Source organism: Littorina saxatilis, linkage group LG1, assembly GCF_037325665.1.
Source record: "Littorina saxatilis isolate snail1 linkage group LG1, US_GU_Lsax_2.0, whole genome shotgun sequence".
In the NCBI taxonomy this organism is placed as follows: domain Eukaryota; kingdom Metazoa; phylum Mollusca; class Gastropoda; order Littorinimorpha; family Littorinidae; genus Littorina; species Littorina saxatilis.
The window spans coordinates 50062398-50084897 of NC_090245.1; the positions used below are offsets into that span (position 1 = coordinate 50062398).

General features: G+C 40.4%; 1 protein-coding gene across 1 annotated transcript in view; it reads right to left on the bottom strand.

Annotated features, from left to right (window-relative positions):
* The window catches only part of LOC138977487 (iroquois-class homeodomain protein irx-5-like), a 105706-nt gene that overhangs the window by 14578 nt on the left and 68628 nt on the right, over positions 1 to 22500 (bottom strand). Inside the window, exons 3-4 of the mRNA XM_070350363.1 lie at positions 14401 to 14513; positions 1267 to 1670 (exon numbers count right to left, since the gene is read on the bottom strand). Coding sequence (XP_070206464.1) covers positions 1267 to 1670; positions 14401 to 14513 — 517 coding nt within the window. The remainder of the gene's footprint in view (positions 1 to 1266; positions 1671 to 14400; positions 14514 to 22500) is intronic.

Sequence of the window (22500 nt, forward strand, 5' to 3'; positions counted from 1 at the left end):
ACTTCACGACAACGGGCCGTTTTTCATCCCCGAGTCCCTGGCGTCGTCCGTCATACGTTCACCGCCATCATTGTTTTTACCCACAATCCTCATGGCGTCAAGTGCTGCCATCTAGCGCTCAGCGGCGATGACACCTCGCCTAGGCCAGGCCGTTCTTTATGACGCTCGTGCGGCACTCTCGGCAATCTCGAATCATGATAAACATTCATAAACACAGCCAAATGTAGCGCCTCGGCTTCTAGGCCAATTAGTTCTACAATAATTCATCGCGCCGGAGCCTCGCTAAAAGCGGAGATCTATGAGGCGATACTACTACTGTGCGTACTAGAGTCGGAGTTGAGCTAGAGGAGTTCTGTCAGTTATTATTATGGAGTCTATGTTTTTTTGTGCTGTTTCACTGTGACTGAGTCATCGTGTAATTATACACCTAGGTTTAAATAAGTTTTACCGAATTGTTTTGAACATGTTTTATTCTGTGAATATAGGGTGACATGTATTTACAGCAGCGTAACTTAGAACCTCACAAGGAGTTCAAATAAATACACATTTTCTTGTGTGTGTGTTTGTGTGCTTGTAATACTCTGGTGTGTATGTGCGAAGAAGTACAGTACACATTGTATAAGAATATATGTGGTCGCCTCAATTACACTGATTTGTGTTTGTTTAATACATGTTGACAAAACTGAGCCGTCAGAAATTATTTGTTTTACTGTTGGCGCCGCATTTTGTACGTGTGGGGACAAACAGTTGACATTGAGAGATTATGGAGAAACAAAAATACCGAGCCGTTCGGTTCGAGCCGTTTTTCCAGTAACAATCCTGCATGTCTTAATGCGTGAGGACGGATCAAAAGTATCCATCGTTGAATTGTAATTTTAGGTTCTCCTTGCAAACTTCTAAGTCGACACACCATTTATGACTGTAACGAAGCGTCGCATATTTAAAGTGTGCAGACAAATACGATATATCGTGACAAATTAAGAAAAAAAATTCGAAGCCATCAGGCCATTTTAAAGAAGACAGAGAGAGACAGCGAGACAGATGAACAGCCAGCCAACAGGAGAGACAGGCAGACAGACAGACAGACAGACTGACAGGCAGACAGGCAGACAGACAGAGATAGAAAACTCGTTACAGACACATAACTAGCAAAAGACCAAAATTAGAAAAAGAAAGCCCAGCTAAACAAACAAACAAACAAACAAACACACAAACCAACAACACACACACAAACAAACACACACACAGACCCGCCAACGAACTCACCTTTCTCCTCCTTGCAGAACCCGTTCTCCTCCTTCCCCTTGTCCTTCTTCTCCTCCTTCCCATCTCCTCCTCCATCTTCCCCGTCGTCGTCCCCGTCCTTGCTCTTGCCTCCATCTTCATCGTCGTCGTCGTCATCTCCGTTACCGTCATCATCCGCGTCGCCGCTGCGGTTCCTGGGCGACCAGGTCATCTTGTTCTCCTTCTTCAGACGACGGCGGGCGTTGGCGAACCACGTGGACACCTGGGTCAAGGTCATCTTGGTGATGATGGCTAGCATGATCTTCTCGCCTTTGGTCGGGTAGGGGTTCTTGCGGTGCTCGTACAGCCAGGCCTTGAGGGTGTTGGTGTTCTCCCGGGTGGCGTTCTTCCGGCGGGCCGCGCCGTTGATGTCCATCGCGCCGTAGCTGAGGAGGAGGAAGGGACACAGAGACATTGTGAGAACGAGATGAGAGAAAAAAATGGAAAGGGGTTGATTTCTATAACGTTCCAAATACAAGACGCAAAGAAACTCTCATAGTATAAGGAAGAATAAATGAATACATTAAATTCACATGAATTCGCACGCCTTCACACAATTTAGATTACATTCGAGAACATTAAATTAGATTCACGTAAATGTAATCAAATTCACCCAGCTTAAATTAAATCAAATTCACATGCATTACATGGAATCGAATTTAATCAAATCAAATTCAATTAATTCAGTGATATATATAGTGATATAGTTGTGAGATTCATAATTACTATAGTCATTTTTCTTGCATTTCCCACAACTATATCACTCTGTCTGTTCACAGAACTGCAAAGCTTTTACATTTTTCTTTGGTGAAATAAGATGTCTTTCGTTACATGAAATATATAAAAGGTAAGAGCTTAAGGTGGGGGTGTCGGGTGGTAGAAGTAGTGTAGATCACAAATGTTGGCAGTATTTACTTTTCCATTTTGTCTTACTTTCAAAGGTTGGCGGCATATTTTTGGACAACAGAGAGCTTAGCTGTGTGTCTCCTTAAAGTGAAGGTTTCTCCGGGTGTCCGTGAGAAACACAAACAGCACATTTTCGGAAGAAAAGGGCCAAATACTTAATATCATTTCTCGCGTGAGAACATCTGGGGTTGTCACAAACACCGGAAACGATGAAAATGAAATGCTGTGTTGAAACAAAAAGAAGTAGAGGGTGGAACTTCATTAGTAATTGGAGAGGCATTTAACAGTTTTATTATGGCCAAAACAGGGTTTGCTCGGTAGCACTTGTTGGGCAAACTGATAGGCTGCCCTCACAAACATGATAATGGTCTTCGCACCTATTAAAGCTATCATAGAAAACTATGTTATACAGAAGCAATATAACAGCAGCAAAAAAGTCGTATTTGAAAATAAAACCCGATTGGTAGACACTCTTTAAAGTGCGTTATAAAAAGGATTTGGACTGGAATTAGTCGATTAAGCGTTCATAGTCTTCCCACAAGTTCGAACAATGGAGAAAAACATTGACAATTAATGTCACGGTTGCAATAAATATATATCGGAAACCGTAACCATACACAACTTGCAACAAGTCGCGTAAGGCGAAATTACTACATTTAGTCAAGCTGTGGAACTGACAGAATGAAACTGAACGTAGTCCGCCGCTAGTGCAAAAGGCAGTGAAAGTGACGAGCCTGTTTGGTGCGGTAGCGGTTGCGCTGTGCTTCATAGCACGCTTTACTGTACCTCTCTTCGTTTTAAGTTTCTGAGCGTGTTTTTAATCCAAACATATCATATCTATATGTTTTTGGAATCAGGAACCGACAAGGAATAAGATGAAATTGTTTTTAAATCGATTTCGGAAATTTAATTTTGATCATAATTTTCATATTTTTAATTTTCAGAGCTTGTTTTTAATCCAAATATAACACATTTATATGTTTTTGGAATCAGAACATGATAAAGAATAAGATGAACGTAAATTTGGATCGTTTTATAATTTCATTAATTATTTTTAAGCCACCAAGCTGAAATGCAATACCGAAGTCCGGCCTTTGTCGAAGATTGCTTGGCCAAAATTTCAATCAATTTGATTGAAAAATGAGGGTGTGACAGTGCCGCCTCAACTTTTACAAAAAGCCGGATATGGCGTCATCAAAGACATTTATCGAAAAAAAGAAAAAAACATCCGGTCTGTCTGTCTGTCTGTCTGTCTGTCTGTCTGTCTGTCTGTCTGTCTGTCTGTCTGTCTGTCTGTCTGTCTCTCCGCCTGTCTGTCTATTTTTAGAAAAAAGCTCACTCCCTTTTTCTGTTTCTCCGTCTCTGCCTTGTCTGCCTTGTCGGCATGCCTGCCTGCCTGCCTGCCTGCCTGCCTGCCTGTCTGTCTGTCTGTCTGTCTGTCTGTCTGTCTGTCTATCTCTCTCTCTCTCTGTCTCTCTTTCTTTCTCTCGGCCGTCGATAAGGTAGTTAGAAAAATGCATTGCTTGGATTGATTCTTCTCGGTTACAGGTTTTTGAGAATGCGCGCCGAAATAACATTTTCTTCAAACCAAAAAATGAAGAAGTTAATTAGTGCTCGTAAAAAAACGCACGCACACACATGCACATACGCACATGCACACACGCACACACATGCACAGACACAGCCACACACACACTCAAACATCCACAAATACCTACAAGTCGCGTAAGGCGAAAATACAATATTTAGTCAAGTAGCTGTCGAACTCACAGAATGAAACTGAACGCAATGCAACGCAGCAAGACCGTATACTCGTGGTCCATCGCTCACGGCATAGGCAGTGAAATTGACAAGAAGAGCGGGGTAGTGGTTACGCTATGCTGCATAGCACGCTTTTCTGTACCTCTCTTCGTTTTAACTTTCTGAGCGTGTTTTTAATCCAAACATATCATATCTATATGTTTTTGGAATCAGGAACCGACAAGGAATAAGATGAAAGTGTTTTTAAAACGATTTCGAAAAAAAAAAATTGATAATAATTTTTATATATTTAATTTTCAGAGCTTGTTTTTAATCCGAATATAACATATTTATATGTTTTTTGAATCAGCAAATGATGGAGAATAAGATAAACGTAAATTTGGATCGTTTTATAAATTTTTATTTTTTTTTACAATTTTCAGATTTTTAATGACCAAAGTCATTAATTAATTTTTAAGCCACCAAGCTGAAATGCAATACCGAACCCCGGGCTTCGTCGAAGATTACTTGACCAAAATTTCAACCAATTTGGTTGAAAAATGAGGGCGTGACAGTGCCGCCTCAACTTTCACGAAAAGCCGGATATGACGTCATCAAAGACATTTATCAAAAAAATGAAAAAAACGTTCGGGGATTTCATACCCAGGAACTCTCATGTCAAATTTCATAAAGATCGGTCCAGTAGTTTAGTCTGAATCGCTCTACACACACACACACACGCACACACGCACACACACACACACATACACCACGACCCTCGTTTCGATTCCCCCTCGATGTTAAAATATTTAGTCAAAACTTGACTAAATATAATAAACAAAACAAGTCGCGTAAGGCGAAAATACAATATTTAGTCAAGTAGCTGCCATTTTTCAGCAAGACCGTATGCTCGTAGCATCGTCAGTCCACCGCTCATGGCAAAGGCAGTGAAATTGACAAGAAGAGCGGGGTAGTAGTTGCGCTAAGAAGGATAGCACGCTTTTCTGTACCTCTCTTTGTTTTAACTTTCTGAGCGTGTTTTTAATCCAAACATATCATATGTATATGTTTTTGGAATCAGGAACCGACAAGGAATAAGATGAAAGTGTTTTTAAATTGATTTGGACAATTTAATTTTGATAATAATTTTTATATATTTAATTTTCAGAGCTTGTTTTTAATCCGAATATAACATATTTATATGTTTTTGGAATCAGCAAATGATGGAGAATAAGATAAACGTAAATTTGGATCGTTTTATAAATTTTTATTTTTTTTTACAATTTTCCGATTTTTAATGACCAAAGTCATTAATTAATTTTTAAGCCACCAAGCTGAAATGCAATACCGAACCCCGGGCTTCGTCGAAGATTACTTGACCAAAATTTCAACCAATTTGGTTGAAAAATGAGGGCGTGACAGTGCCGCCTCAACTTTCACGAAAAGCCGGATATGACGTCATCAAAGACATTTATCAAAAAAATGAAAAAAACGTATGGGGATTTCATACCCAGGAACTCTCATGTCAAATTTCATAAAGATCGGTCCAGTAGTTTAGTCTGAATCGCTCTACACACACACACACACGCACACACGCACACATGCACACACACACATACACCACGACCCTCGTTTCGATTCCCCCTCGATGTTAAAATATTTAGTCAAAACTTGACTAAATATAATGAACAAAGCAGCTGTGCATTATACATAGCCATAACGACATGAGGTTCGGAGAAGAGAGACACATTAATTTTCTTTTCATGTTCATACCAACAAAACATTTCAATTGTAATCTGCTTGCACAAAATTTATAGTGAGAAGTTAAAACAGCAATTAAATATAATGCGTAACTAAAGGCAGAGATAGAAGGGTAATAAAAAAGGGGGTGGGGGTGGGGGGGGGGGGGGGGGGGGATGCAAAAGAAGAAAAATAATATACAAAAAATTCCCGCCAGAAACATTAAACGAGAGAAATATGAGAATGCAGTGAATTATACCAGGCGAGTCCATAAAATAATAAGAAACATCTGTGTCGTTTTTATTTGGTCATGATAGGTTTATTACACTCCGTGACCTTGTTAGGAGGCCAACGTTTGCATTCAAATATCTCAATTACAGTGTGCATATTTCATTCTTTGCTCCCCATTGAAGCCGCTTTTAGGACAGCGTGCGATATTATTTAGTAACACCCGCTCGGGTTTACAGTTTCTATCGGCGATTCGTTGGTTTTATTATTAAGTACCAATCTTTTCTTCCGCAGGATGGGTGAGAGAAAGAAAGAGAGAGACTGTGTGAGAGAGAGTAAGAGAGAGAGAGAGAGAGAGAGAGAGAGAGAGAGAGAGAGAGAGAGAGAGAGAGAGAGAGAGAGAGACAGAGAGACAGAGAGACAGAGACAGAGACAGAGACAGACAGACAGAGAAAGAGAGACAGACAGACAGAGAGAGAGAGAGAGCGAGAGAGAGAGACAGAGAGAGAGAGAGTGAGCGAGTGAGAGAGAGAGAGAGAGAGAGAGAGAGAGAGAGAGAGAGAAAGAGAGAGAGAGAGACAGACAGACAGACAGACAGACGGACAGACAGACAGACAGACAGACAGACAGACAGACAGAGAGCAATATTAACGGCGCCCCCTCTGGGTCCTAGCTTTTCCTCCTCCACCAGCAAAAGATACTTTGGACATTTTCAGATTGTTAGTCTCATTTCTCGGCCATGCGCCGTTATTTTCTGCTTCATTCATTCTTGTCTTGTTATTTTAGTGTGGCAAGTCATCGTTTGTCAAATGTCCATCCGTTCTGTTCTATACATTCTGGTTTTTATATTCATACTACTCATATCAGTCCATTCCATGCGAATTTCCACAACTGAGCGATCCTTTCTTTTTTTCCCTTTCGTTGAGGCTACTCTTATACTCGATTCTTCTTTAAAGATTTCTTGCTTTGAAAACAAATAACCCTCGCCTACATGGAGTTTCTTCGTGACTGTGAAGAGGATAGTTTGTCAGGTGACGAAATCTGACACCGAAGTTTTGCTCATCATACTGCTTTAAGAGGTTTGTACATCAGACCTGAAAAAATGACTCAACAGCACTTTCGTTGCATTTGCCATGAACAAAAATTGAACCATTTCCTGCATTTAACCGGCTTTACCACACACCAAAAAAAAAAAAAAAAAAAAAATCTTCAGTTGTCGGACCAGTATATTTTCCAGTACTCATCACTGGTGGTTGTGGCACTAGAGCGTCCAAGTGCCAAGAGGCTCTGGCTGACTTTAAGCAAATGTCCTGACAGCTAAAAAGGACTTGACTTCAGAGCGGCGTGTGACACCTGAAAGGTTTGGACTTTGTCTGACACCTAGTGTCTCCTTCATTACAGGGAGTGTAGCCGAAGAAGAAATCTAGAGCTATACGGAGACAAGGTTTCTCATACCCCACCTTAGATCCGGCTCTAAGTTGAGCACACATTTTGTTCAACTTCAACCGTTACAAAAATAACCAAGTTATTCGTTTTGCGTAAAATGGAAATGTTTTTATATGCGCATCCTTGTGAAATGATGTACACAATGTATCTGTACATTTCATCACGACAAACACTCTGAGTCGAGAGAAAAAGCAAGATCTGCTAATAAACACTTTACGAACAGAATTGTTGTCTCACTCAAGAAGCGCATTCTTTAATAAGCATTTGAGCAATTTGTTATTGTCCCCAAAGTGACACATTTATTCTTAAGAATAACATTTATATGAATGAATCTGCATGCGGTAAAGTATTACGCCCCCACCCCGCCTCGCTGTCTCTGACTCTCTGTCTCTGTCTCTGACTGTCTCTGTCTGTCTCTGTCTCTCTCACTCCCTCACTCCCTCACTCCCCTCCCTCCCTCTCTCTCTCTCTCTCTCTCACTCCCCTCCCTCTCTCTCTCTCACTCCCCTCCCTCTCTCTCTCTCTCTCTCTCTCTCTCTCTCTCTCTCTCTCTCTCTCTTTCTCTCTCTCTCTGCGTCGAGAAATGAAAACAGAGGGTTTAAAGCCACAGTGCTTCCCGTGTGAACAATTCGGTTCACCATCTCAGAGCTTGCCAGGCTTGAATAGGGGATAAGACCATCCCTCTACTTAGTCACATACCACACTTGAACATGCTGGGTGATGTCTGTGCAGAATGGGAATACTTTTGATGAAATACATTAATTTCAAAAATCCAAATGACCACAACAAGCAGCCATGTTGTTGATTTTGTGTATGTGTTCAAATGGAGGGATGGTCTTATCACGTGTAAAAGACTGCATGGCCAGATCTGAGACGGTGAGCCGAATTAGTTTTCCCGAGAAGGAATGTACCTTTAAATATAGGAACTGTATGCACATACCACGTAAATGACACCGTTGCTAATACGGTGTAAGATTATAACAATATTACACACTGGCTTTGTCGAAGCGGTTGAGGTTATACACTGTCTGGAACAAAGGACCCAAGGACTTCGGATTTCGATTTGATTCTAAAGATTTGGTTTTGGATTGACCGGGAAAATCGAAAACAAGAATCCATTATTTATTTGTAGTAGAAAAAAGGAGACTAGTTTTAAAGCGGCCTTGATGAAACAGGTTAAAAACCTGGTTCACAAACACATCACAACACGTACAATCATTAACCAGCATCTGCAGTGGCAGAAGACCGCTTAAAACTAAAGAAACAACCAAGTCCGAAACGAGACGGTGGTGGTGTCAGAGAGAGAAAGTTGACGACTTGAAGGTGAGAGGCTTTGACAGACAGTGCGTGGGGACTTGAGCTGGCGTCTGATGTATGCTACACTTTGCGACTTTGGCCACTTATTCTTTCTTTCTTGTCTGCCTCAAGAGAGACACGGGCCGGGGAGACGGTGGGGGTGTTTCGAAAGGGGGCGAGAGGGGAGAGGGGGGTGGGGGTGTGCGTGTGTGTTAGAGGTGGTATTAATACAAAGAAAAAAACTGTTTAGGAGTTATTGAAACAAAAATCGATTAAAATTCACGTCGTTCGTTTTGTGCTTCACTGTGGTTTTCAATTCTTTCTGAGAAAAAAGTCTTTGAGAGGGTACGACAGTAGCATATAGGGAGGGAAGGGGGAAGGGGATGGGGAGGAGCAAGAGGAGGAGGAGAAGGAGGAGGAGGAAGAGGAGGAGGAGGAGGAGGAGGAGGAGGAGAAGGAGAAGGAAGAGGCATAATCAAGAAACGCATACATGAAAAGAAGAAGAAGAAGAAGAAGAAGAGGAGGTACAGGGGAAGAAGTTGGAAAAGCAAACTACACCAACCCCTTACTAAAACACAAAGGTAAAACAAAAAATAATAATAATGTGACAGGGGAGGCTACCGCACCTTTCACAGCAGACTCTGCACGCGAGTTGTTGGCCTTTAAGTCAACACCGGTGGATTGTGGAATTCTGTTTGTGATGGGGTCTGGTGGTTTCCGATTGTCTGTATGTTCATGGAAACCTTCGGGTTTGCATAACAGTTTTTATAGGGCTAAGAAATTGGCCCTAACATTTTCAATATTGTTTGATTGCACTTCGCCTCCCGAGATGATCGTAGTGTTACGGCACTCGGTTACAATAAGAAAAGGCAAAGGACAAAACACCACAAGACTCGATCTGAGTAGAACAGAAAATCGTAATATTAAAAGTAACAGACAGTATCGAACGATGTATACATAAACAGAAAAAACCCACTTCTATGTCTACGAGAAAAAAAGATCTTGCTGTTTCAGATAAAAGTGATCCATACACCATTCACGAAAGCTAAATCAAAACGACGCCAGCACGGCCATGCAAGAAAAATGGATTCTCCATATATACACATTCATGGCGACTGACAAAAAAACAACAACGACAGTCCGAGCAACAGAGAGGTTCTCCATACACACTCATGGAGACAAAAACAAAATAACATCAGTCCGACCAACAGACATGTTCTCCATACACTTTCACGGAGACAAAAAAAATGAAAAATAACGTCAGTCAGAACAATTCTAAAGTCTATGCGGCTAGCCCCTAAACGACAACTGAACACAACTTGCTCCCGACTCATTGCCGTTAATAGGAACCCGTGTTCTGGCTCAGTGTCTTCTTGTTCCCTGGCCCCGCGGACCGTTATGCAGATTACAGCGTCCGTGGATGACGGTGAAACACAAGAAGCCACTTAAGGACTTTTTGCAGCGGTCGTCTTCGATCGTGCTGCGCTTTTCCGGTGTTCAACTTTCGCCTCCATCCCCCGCGCGCCACCATCTTTGGAAAGGTTTTCCTGTGTTCAGCTTGCCGCCGCTCATCCACCACACCACACTATTTTTTGAAAGGTTTTTTGCTGGCTGACTCTGGAACTCGCTAGGGCCCATCCTTGCTTTCTTTTTTTTTTCCAAACCGTTATCATTCAGGAGATCGATGTTTCGGGTGAATCGATTTTTGTTTTGAAAAGAGGATTGAGAGAGGTTGATCGAGTTAGACTTTAATCAAGCTAGACCTTTTTAATCTGTTATCAGACATTAATGAAATTAATTGAAAGCTGACCCGAGTTAATGTGGATTCATAAGTAAGACAAACACTCTGTTCGTAAAGTGTTTATTCGCAGATCTTGCTTTTTCTCTCGACTCAGAGTGTTAGTCGTGATGCAATGTACAGATATATTTTGTACATCATTTCACAAGGAATATATTAACAAATAAATAATCATCAACCAAGAAAACAAATAAATGGGAAGCTGGCAAAGCACGCACACAATGTAATGGTCCCTATCTCTCTCTCTCTAAACCTCACATATTTTGCTTTCCCCCTCATCTTTTAAGCTCATGACCATGCATCAATCTTTGACGCAGTTAAATTATTTTTCAACACTTAAAATTTTAACTCCCTGCCCATCTCATTGGCAAGAAAAAAGTATTTCACTAATAAATAATAACTATTGCCTAAAAACAAAAAAAACTTTGATTTCTGCTGAACGTTGTGAAAAGGACTCCTACCTTGGAAATAAAACTGCCATTTAATTAGGGAGATCTGAATCATATTTCAAAATACAAATCACTTTCTTTAAAAAGTGAGAAAAAAGTCTTTGTTTGACAATTGAGTATTTGATCATGTTTGTTTCTGAGACTCGAAATAAAACAGTTAGCTCCAGAGCCAAAATAATGTAACAAAAAACTGTCCTCCTAAGTATCCAAAATTCTTTAAAAAATAATTCACAACAGACAACCAAACAAACAAAAAAACAAACAAGGACAAGAATAGCACAGCCTAATACTACAACGAACAAAACAAATACTGTACAAAATCAAAAAACAAGAAAGGTAGGTTGTTGGAATGTTTGTTATTGACCAAAAAATACATTCACAGATATTTCGACCCAACGGTCTTTTAAGTGAACAGACAAACAAATATTCAACCAAAACTTATCTTGATAGTTTTATCAGTTTACGTCCACTCGTCAGGAAGCCGAGCGAATGAATTGATATCTCCCTTTCACGCGCGTCTGCCTCAAGAGAGACACCACTTAAAAGGAAGTAAACTGATAGAACTATCAAGATAAGTTGTGTGTGAATATTTGTTTGTCGGTTAACTTAAAAGACCGTTGGGTCGAAATATCTGTGAATGTATTGTTTTGTCAATAACAAAAGTTCCAACAACCTACCTTTCTTGTTTTTTGATTCTGAATTTTGGAACGTTGGCAATCTCTTTGTTTTTGGAAATACTGTACAAACAAACAACCCTTTCATCTTTGTCAGGGCGCTATATGTTTGCACCCGAATGAACTCGGCGGCAAAACGGCAGCAGTCATCGCGAGTCATCTGGACGCGACATCTGATGGACACCAAAATCTGGGGCTGTCATGCGGCCTTAGAACCTGCCCTCCGCAAGACTGCGCTGGGAATCCCCCTGGGGGTGGGGGTGGGGGTGGGGGTGGGGGTTAGTGGGGCGGGGTGGGGACTTCTTCTTTGGGGTCCATGAGGACCCATGCTTTACCGTCCAGGGGTCAGAAGGTGCTCCCTTCCTGAATTTCTCTTGGAGAGAATAACAGTTTGTGGGTTTCTCTCTTGTTTTTGCTGTCTCACTCTTTTACTTTGTTTTTGACTGATACTGGTTCTAAAGAAAGGTTAATTGTGGAAATCAACTCAAGAGAAAAGACTCTATACATAGCACCTTTTGTAGAACAAAATAATAACAAATTGAAAGGAAAATTCTTTTGTTCTTGCCCGTTTCTTAGTGACAATATTATTCAAAAAGCGTCCTTGAGTTGTTTTTATCGATTAACTGTTTACATTTCAATCTCATTCTTTTAATGAAAATCGTTCTTACTCGTTTTTGTGTGTCATGTGAGTTGAGGTTTTAATTTGTTTAAATCTTTATTTTTTTTAGACCTCTTTAGCTCTAAATTCGGTCTCTTTGTGTATCTCTTACACTGTGTGGTTGTAAAAGACCACTTTACTCGTAAACATCAGCCAAAGGCAAATACATTTGAATTAAATCACAATGATGAACTTAGCTTTCAGCTGTTAAGTGTTTTATGTTGTCAGTCCACTTAAAAGACCATTGGGTCGAGGTGCCTGTGATTGTGGTGTTTTCTTGTGTCATAAATTGAAACGTTCAAACGTTCTTTACCATTCTTGGGGTTTGTTTCTGAATTTTGGAACGTTACCTGTCTTTCTGTTATGGAATATTTGCGTCATTATCAATGTGCATTTTCGGTGTTGTTCTTTTTTACGCATAGCTTGATATAAAATGTGTAAACGTGTATCGAAACATTTTGTTAAAATGAATGTGATGGTGCTGGTATATTTTGTGTCCCTAGGAAAGGTTCATGACTGAAAATTGCTCATAGTTTGATCACAAGTTGTAATTGTCGCATATCATCATTGCTTTTTCTTTATATTCAACAGTTTACTATTAGTGGATGCTGTTTTAATAAACTATCGTCGTATTAAAAAAAAATACACAAAAAACAATGATGACAAGTCCTTCTTTCGAAGACGAAAACAAAAATATTTGCTGCGCAGTATAAAGCATCATTAAAAAAAATTAAATAAAACAGAACCGCCTTCAAGCGAGTACGAAACGCCGTTGTATGCGCTTCAGCTTCCGGTGGCGCTAGCAGACGAGATTAGAGAGTGCATTCCCTTTGGACAAGTGTCACACACGGAAACGTGACAGCGTCTTGGCGCTTGACACTTGGCTAAAGTCTTTGCTTGCCTTGGTCTAAAATGGAGAGTGACCGATGGCCAGTCACAGAGGTGACATTTTTTACTGGCGGGATTTATCCTATAAGAAACAGTTATGATGCTCGCTGTCGCACTTGGTTCGCAACGGTTAAAAAAAAATAAAGGAGTGGGGGTGGGGGGTGGGGGCTGGGGGTTACGCGTGACACAAGATTTGTTAGCCGTCCGTAGCGAGTGACTCAGGTCTCGCAGTAAACCCAAACTCTCGTGACGCTTTTATGATTTTTGTGGATGTAGTGAAGTACTAAAACGGATAAAAGTAGAATAAGGAAGAAAAAACAGTCAACAAAAACGAAGGGGGGGGGGGGGGGGGGGGGTTAGAGAAGAGACACCTAGCACGAAAATGAGTAAAAGCCATTGCCTGAGGTACGTACAGAGAAACCGAGAAGGATTCGCTATCAAAAAAAGCTAAACCGCAAAGAGGTGGAAGAAGCAAAAAGAGGAGAAGAGCAATAACTTGACCTATCTAAAAATACGTTAAATATGTAGAGCCAGTCTGCCAACCAGCCAACCAGCCAACCAGGCAGACATACAAACACACATATATATGGATGGACAAGAAAAAGAAAAGAAAGGAGCTGGAGAAGTTGGAGAAGACTTGCAGACAAGGGAATGGACATTAAAATTGTGTCCAGGATCACGTACGTGATACATGCAGATTTAATTATTTAACATGGAGTTTTATTTTCGTTTAAAAAAGAAGAAGAAATATATATATAATCTTCTTCTTCTCTCTCTCTCTCTCTCTCTCTCTCTTTCTCTCTCTCTCTCTCTCTCTCTCTCTCTCTCTCCCTCTCTCTCTTTTTCTCTTTCTCTTTCTCTCTCTCCTCTCTCTCCCTCTCTCTTCCTCTCTCTTCCTCCCATCTCTCTCGCTCTCAGTCTCCCTCTTGCTTTCTCTGTCTCTACTCGCCCCTCATTCTTTCCCTCTCTCTCTCCCCAGCATTTACACAGGTACAGACGAGGACGAGATGGAGGAAGAAGAGTTAAAGAAGGAGGATATTGTCGACAATATTGCAATAGCCATATGGCAATTCTCTCTCCCCGGCATTTACACAGGTACATACGGAAGAAGAGTTATAAAGAAGGAGGATATTGTCGACAATATTGCAATAGCCATATGGCAATTCTCTCTCCCCGGCATTTACACAGGTACATACGGAAGAAGAGTTAAAGAAGGAGAATAATTATTGTCGACAATATTGCAATACCCAAATGGCAATTCTCTCTCTCCCCAGCATTTACACAGGTACATACGCGTTGGAGTAGGGGTAGGTGGGCATGCCCGTGGGGTCGTAAGGATAGCAGGCCCCGGGCTGACCGATGCCTCGCCACGTCTCACCGGCCTCCTTCAGGTCGTATGCTGACGTCTGAAAAGGAAGCAAGAATCAAAATATAATATTGAAATACAGTTTTAACCAATAGAACATGGCCGCATGAAATACTAATTTAGTGAAACAATGATCTAATGGAAAGTGAAAAACTTCTTTATGTCGTGCGCTGACGTTTGAAATGAGAGCAATTATTATATCTTGAAATTAAGTTTTAACCAATCGAAAATAAAAATAATAATTTAAGTGAAATAATGAAGTAGTGAAAAGTAGAAAACTTCTTTATGCCGTACGCTGACGTTTGAAATGGAATTGAAGCAATAGTTAAAAAAAAACCGCCCTGATATGGCCCTTCGTGGTCGGCTGGGCGTTAAGCAAACAAACAAACAAACAAACAAATAGTTAAAAAAAATAATATTGGAATTCAGTTTTAAACCAATAGAACACAAACTAATAATGAAGGGAAATAGGCCCAATGATGTAATGGAAAATGGAAAACTCTTTATATTATACGCTGACGTTTAAAATGGAAGCAATTATCAAAAATATATAATTGAAATTCAGTTTAGAACACGAAATAATAATTTAGAGAAATAATGTTCTAATGGAAAGAGGATTAATTTCTTTTATGTAGGTTGTACTTTTAATTGTTCTCTTCTGTATATATATATTTATACGTTCTTTTGTAAAGGGCCTAGAGCCATAGGTTAGGCACTTAAACATGTCCAGTTATAATTATTATTATTATTAAAACTCCTTTATGTCGTACGCTGACGTTCGAAATGGAAGCAATTATTATATCTTGAACTTAAGTTTTAGCCAATAAAAAATAAAACTAATAATTTAAATAATGATTCAATGAAAAATGTATTACAACTTCATGTCGTAAGCTGACTTCTAAAATGGAAGGAAAAAGGGAAGAAAAGTAATGGTTAAGCTTCATTCTGAAGCCTTTGTTTGCGAAACGATACTAATTGTAAGAGAAAAGGAAAATTATTCTGGTCGCCATATTGTTGAAATGGGATATAGATATGGGCAATTTAAAAAATATAATTCCGGACTCTGCAAAATTTGAGGTATGATACAACATAATTCGATTTTGAGAAATTAAGGGTTCACGTAACTTGCGAAACTAAGTGTTGGTTGTGGTGGCGGGTGTTTATGCGTGTGAGTATACATGGGGAGGGGAGGTAGGAGATACGAGGGTGGGGTTAGGGGTGATGGGTGGGGTGGGGAGGAGGGTAGGCAGCAGAGACCAGAAAGGTAAAAACTGACCGAGAAATAACGACGGTGCTGACAAGATAGTGATGATTATGATGATGACAACATCCGACAATGAGCACGAGATGTAGGGAGAAGAGTTGATATGGACAGTCTTAATAGTCAGTGCCATGTCCCGAACTTGCAAACGATACAATATACAGTGATACCTTTCATCGCAGGTACCACTGTACTTGCAAAAGTATCGAGCATACACACAAATATGGAGAAAAACATGTTGGAAGAAGAAAGAAGACATAATAGTCACGCACGACTTTATATAGACCAGCACCTCACCCTCGACTTTTTATCGACCTTTCACTTTCAGGTGATAATTGGCTTAATGTCCCACACGTCCTGAACCTATACCTTAAACCCTCTCTCGCTGAGTTTCGTTAAGTAATGGTCATTAACGCCGCCTTCGCGTTTAGGCACTTTGCCACATACTCTCCCGCGAATCTGTCTTCTTACGCCGACACGGCGAAGGGTCTGTACTTAGAATCGTGAGTATGACGGCGATAGCGATTATGTCACACTGTCCACTCTGCGGACACTTGGCAGTGACAGTTGGACAGTTCAGAGTAGTGAGTGTTCCCTTCCACCCATCTAACCATCACCCCCACCCCCACCCCCACCCTTTTCCTCGTATAGTTCTTCCTTCGTTACACTCCTTTGTATGAATACAGCTTATGTTTAGGCGTAAGCGGTAAACACGAAATTACTGGTTGGTCCGGTGTCAGAATAATGTGACTGGGTGAGACATGAAGCCTGTGCTGCGACTTCTTTCTTGGGTGTGGCGCACGTTAAATGTCAAAGAAGCACCGCCCTGATATCACCCTTCGTGGTGGACTGGGCGTTAAGCAAACAAACAAACAAACAAACACGAAATTTGTTATCATGTTCGTAAACAGGTATCACTCTCCGTTCCCTTTTCATGGTCATTTTGCCCCAAGTCCCTTCGCCCCGTTTCACAATGTGTTCGCCCCGATGTTCATTTAATTGATTGCATGCTTGTGTGCATGTTTGTGTGAACAATTTCTAACGATACACTATACGCAACAATTCAGTAGCAAGCTTGGTTTATAAATATGTTTTGCACTGTACGGAAACATATGTTTACATATATTTTGATTACAGGAGCAAGGAATAGACTGACCCCAAACGAGTAAGCATTGCCGCATTGACGTCATCAAATTTCAATAGCCTCAAAACTCCACTTTACTGCTAAAGACAAATTATTTGGTTACTGCGAAGATAAAATGTGATATCAGAAATAGTATATAATTATTGTCTTCCTCCAACTGCGGAAAATGACAGTGGATGATATTTTGTCTGGAACAATTAGGCAAAAAAAAAAAAAATTGTCTGTTTAGGGTAACATGACCAAAAAAAGTAGGGTCGGTAGGTAGGTAGGGTTTTTTTGTTGTTGTTGTTGTTGTGTAAATGCTATGTTGGCTGAACATTCACTTCTTATATTTGATGAATACATGTTTCAAAACTAACGTATAAATAAAACAGAGAGAAAGGGAGAGAAAGAAACGCCAAATGTCTCTTTTTAGCATTTTTACCTCTTTATTTTTATATTTAGTCAAGTTTTGACTAAATATTTTAACATCGAGGGGGAATCGAAACGAGGGTCGTGGTGTATGTGCGTGTGTGTGTGCGTGTGTGTGTGTGTCTGTGTGTGTGTGTGTGTGTGTAGAGCGATTCAGACTAAACTACTGGACCGATCTTTCTGAAATTTGACATGAGAGTTCCTGGGTATGAAATCCCCGAACGTTTTTTTCATTTTTTTGATAAATGTCTTTGATGACGTCATATCCGGCTTTTCGTGAAAGTTGAGGCAGCACTGTCACGCCCTCATTTTTCAACCAAATTGGTTCAAATTTTGGTCAAGTAATCTTCGACGAAGCCCGGACTTCGGTATTGCATTTCAGCTTGGTGGCTTAAAAATTAATTAATGACTTTGGTCATTAAAAATCTGAAAATTGTAAAAAAAAATAAAAATTTATAAAACGATCCAAATTTACGTTTATCTTATTTTCCATCATTTGCTGATTCCAAAAACATATAAATATGTTATATTTGGATTAAAAACAAGCTCTGAAAATTAAATATATAAATATTATTATCAAAATTAAATTGTCGAAATCAATTTAAAAACACTTTCATCTTATTCCTTGTCGGTTCCTGATTCCAAAAACATATAGATATGATATGTTTGGATTAAAAACACGCTCAGAAAGTTAAAACAAAGAGAGGTACAGAAAAGCGTGCTATCCTTCTTAGCGCAACTACTACCCCGCTCTTCTTGTCAATTTCACTGCCTTTGCCATGAGCGGTGGACTGACGATGCTACGAGTATACGGTCTTGCTGAAAAATGGCATTGCGTTCAGTTTCATTCTGTGAGTTCGACAGCTACTTGACTAAATATTGTATTTTCGCCTTACGCGACTTGTTTTTTTTTTGAAATCAAAAAAAAGTTTTTGGGTCGGCGCCAAATCGATAGGGTCGGTCGGGTTACCCTAAACAGACAATTTTTTTTTGGGCCTTATCACATTACTTCTATCCGATACCCACCCATGTCTGAATCATAAAGGTCAACGCCGTTCAATAGCTATATACAGTATTAAATATCCCTGAAAGAAGCATTTCAGCTCAAAATATGTTTTTATATTGAGTAAAGTTTTTGGTCATTAAATGAAAAGCCGTTAAAATCTATTGAAATCAGCTTGGAGTAATGATGTTTGAAGGGGCCAACCGTTCGAAAAGGAACATATAATCGACACCGCCAGAACTTTTTTGAAAATCAATTCCCTAAACATGTTGCAATGTACACAAGAGAGAATATCGGCTTAAAAAAACGTGGTATGCGTTCACACAAAAAGGCGCGCGTAACATGCATGTACAGTCTTGACTAGTTAACATAATGTTTTACATGACGAAAATGGGACCTTTAACGCCACAACCTACTTCAGCTCCAGATTACTCTCAATGCGACATGTAGTCTGTAGCACAGACAAATCGATGCAAATGCTTGAAGGCAGTTTTTCTTTCCAGGTCAGACTGGCCAAGTGGTATTTGTTTCCTTGTGATATACCTTCAGCCGTATGACCAATGAGTGGGGTTAGGTGTTAGGTAAGTGTCAAACCTTTAATCAGTCTACGGCTAATTGCAGTCAGCTAGCTTATTCTTTTCTCTCTGTTCCCCGTGAGATTGTGTATATGTTAGTGTATGAAAATGTCTTGACGTTGATGAAACCTCTGTCAAAATATATTTGTTTAAAATACAATGCAGTTATATCGAAGTGCAAAAGTGGTATTAAATACAATACAATTATTTTCTGTGTTCCTTCTCGTTTGTTTTGTATCTTTTTTTTCTGGTTAATCTTAGAAGAGGGCGTTTATACAACCTCTGTTACTCAAACACATAGATACATTTCAAACAATGACCACCGTTAAGGAAGAAGACGAGGGCCGGGGAGAGGGGGGGGAGAGGGGGGGAGGGGCGGGGAGAGGGGGGGCGGGGAGAGGGGGGGGGGGGGAGGGCGGGGAGGGGGGGGGGGGAGAGAGGGGGGGGGGGGGGGGAGGGCCGGGGAGGGGGGGGGGGAGGGGCGGGAGGAGGAAAAGGTAGAGGAGAAGGAGAAGACTGCATGATGTTGATGATTGACTTTTTTCGAACTCTGCAATGAAAAATCTCATAAGAAAAGCACACTCACACATACACAGACACAGACACACACAGACACACACACAGACACACACACAAACACACAGACACACACAGACACACACACAGACACTCATACACACACAAAACTTCCCCCCGTACACACACGCACGCGCGAACACACACACATACGCACACGCACACACACACACACACACACACACACAACCCACCCCTCCCACACATAAACCACACACCCTCCCACACACATTAAAACCAGCAACATCTCATTCCCCGTTCAAGAACCTGGGTTTTTCCCAACTCTTCTGAAACAATATTGACACTTCTCTCTCTATATACTCCTTATGCAGTCAGTCCCGCATACACACACACACACACACACACGCTCTCATTCCTATTATCGCACGCACACCCAGCCATACTTAGTCCACTCTCTCATAACTCCAACCGGAGTCGAGGCTAATCTCTCAATGCTTGTTGATTCGAGACGTTTTGTTTAACACGAAGCGACGGCACTGAGTGGTGTTGAAGAAACAAGGGTCCCTATTGGAACCTCTCGTGGTCATCTATCACTGATTGACACCCATGCAGTGGGCTTATGTGGCCACAGTTGACACGAACGACACCCACAGGGAGAAACTGGTGTATTTTCTTCTCGTAAAGGCACAATCCTTCTCGTGAACCCAGTTCAGCTCATCATCTCAGATCTTACCAAAGAATTTTCACCGGGCCGAGAGTGCCTTCAAAGACAACAACTATTTCTCGTGAACCCAGTTCAGCTCATCATATCAGATCTTACCAAATAATTTTCACCGGGCCGAGAGTGCCTTCAAAGACAACAACTATTTCTCGTGAACCCAGTTCAGCTCATCATCTCAGATCTTACCAAAGAATTGTCACCGGGCCGAGAGTGCCTTCAAAGACAACAACTATTTCTCGTGAACCCAGTTCAGCTCATCATCTCAGATCTTACCAAAGAATTGTCACCGGGCCGAGAGTGCCTTCAAAGACAACTATTTCTCGTGAACCCAGTGCAGCTCACCATCCGAGATCTGGACAGGCTTTTATGGGGGATGAGATCGTTCCTCCACTTGGTCACATACACAACAAACAAATAGCCTGCCTGCTTCCTGTGAACAGTGGGAATTTTTATTTTCAGGAATGAATTTCGTTAAAAAACCCACCTCTAGTGGCTTTTTAAGAAAACAATTCATAAACAATTCTAACTCACCAAAGCCAGCAGTCAGGGTGTTGAGTTTTGGTTTGTGTTCAAGTGGAGGGATGGTCTCATCCCATGTAACAGCCGGCCAGATCTGATATGGCCAGCTGAACTGTGTTCACTATAAAGAGTTTGCCTTCAAAGGCAATCTCCGCCCGGTAAAATGTCTCTAGGATGAACTCAGCTGAGACTGTTTCTGGATTTTGCTAGTATTGTTGCGGGTATACAATCATTTAGAAAAGACTGAAAATCTGAAAGAAAAAGTGGAAAGTAGGTGTTTTAGTTTAAAGGCGCTGTCCATCCCACGTGCACGATCATATTCATCGACAATAAACTGTCTTGTTTTGTGTGTGTGTGTGTGTGTGATACTTCAATCAATCAATCAATCAATATGAGGCTTATATCGCGCGTATTCCGTGGGTACAGTTCTAAGACGCAGGGATTTAAAAACATTTTATGCAATTTATATCGCGCACATATTCAAGGCGCAGGGATTTATTTATGCCGTGTGAGATGGATTTTTTTTACACAGTACATCACGCATTCACATTGGCCAGCAGATCGCAGCCATTTCGGCGCATATCCTACTTTTCACGGCCTATTATTCCAAATCACACGGGTATTTTGGTGGACATTTTTATCTATGTCTATACAATTTTGCCAGGAAAGACCCTTTTGTCAATCGTGGGATCTTTAACGTGCACACCCCAATAAATGTAGTGTACACGAAGGGACCTTGATTTTTCGTCTCATCCGAAAGACTAGCACTTGAACCCACCACCAAGGTTAGGAAAGGGGGGAGAAAATTGCTAACGCCCTGACCCAGGGTCGAACTCGCAACCTCTCGCTTCCGAGCGCAAGTGCGTTACCACTTGACCCAAAGCCGATCATACAATCCAAAAACATGCGCATAGACTGCTTACGTTTCAAAATCAAGAATACAAAACAAAACACAAGAACGGCAAGGTACACGAAAGTTTAAACTTAAACGACATTTTTGTGAATGTTTTGTTTTTGTTCAAATAAAACGTTCCAGAAATGTGCATTGGGCCTTTAAATACCCCAACCCTAGAATTTGTCAACTCAGTGATAAGTACATAAAGAATATAAATTGAAGATAATAATCTATTTTGAAGCCATGATGAGTTTTCAGCGCTCAGTACTTGTGTTCTACATATATAATAAGTAAATAAATAAATAAATAAATACACAAATACATGAATAAATAAATAAATAAATAAATAAATAAATAAATAAATAAATAAATATATAATAAAATAAATCTTCTCTCATGGTAAAGTACACTGCCCTATATTTATCTGCCCTCTGCACACATGATCCCTGGCAACAGAATCACTTGAAGAAAAAATGCACGTTAACTTATCTTTTTTCTTGACACTTTTTCTTTTTCTTTTTCTTATTTAAGCAATACAATCTGCAAACTTGGCACGTGCACGTAAGGTATGTGTGTCCTTCTTTCCTTTCTTTTTTCATGATTATTTTATTTAAATAATTTCATTTTTGTATTTGTTTTTCTCCGGGGAGTTTTCCCCCTCTGCTCTGTATCTGCAATACTGAGTGAATTAATATAAGAACCTTAGGTGCCATACCATTTTTTTTTTTTAAAGAAAAATCAAACTTAGGTGAGCCTTTCCACTTTTTCTTTTGCATCTCTCTTTTTCTCTTTCCTATTATTGATTCTGTTTTTATTTGTTTTCTCTTTTGTTTTGTGTCTTTGCTTGTTGTGTTTTTTCTCTCTTTTTTTCTCTCTGTCTCTGTTTGTTTGGTTGGTTGTCTGTTTGTTTGTTTGTTTGTTTGCTGTATGTTTGCTTGCTTGTTTCTATGTTTCTTTCTTT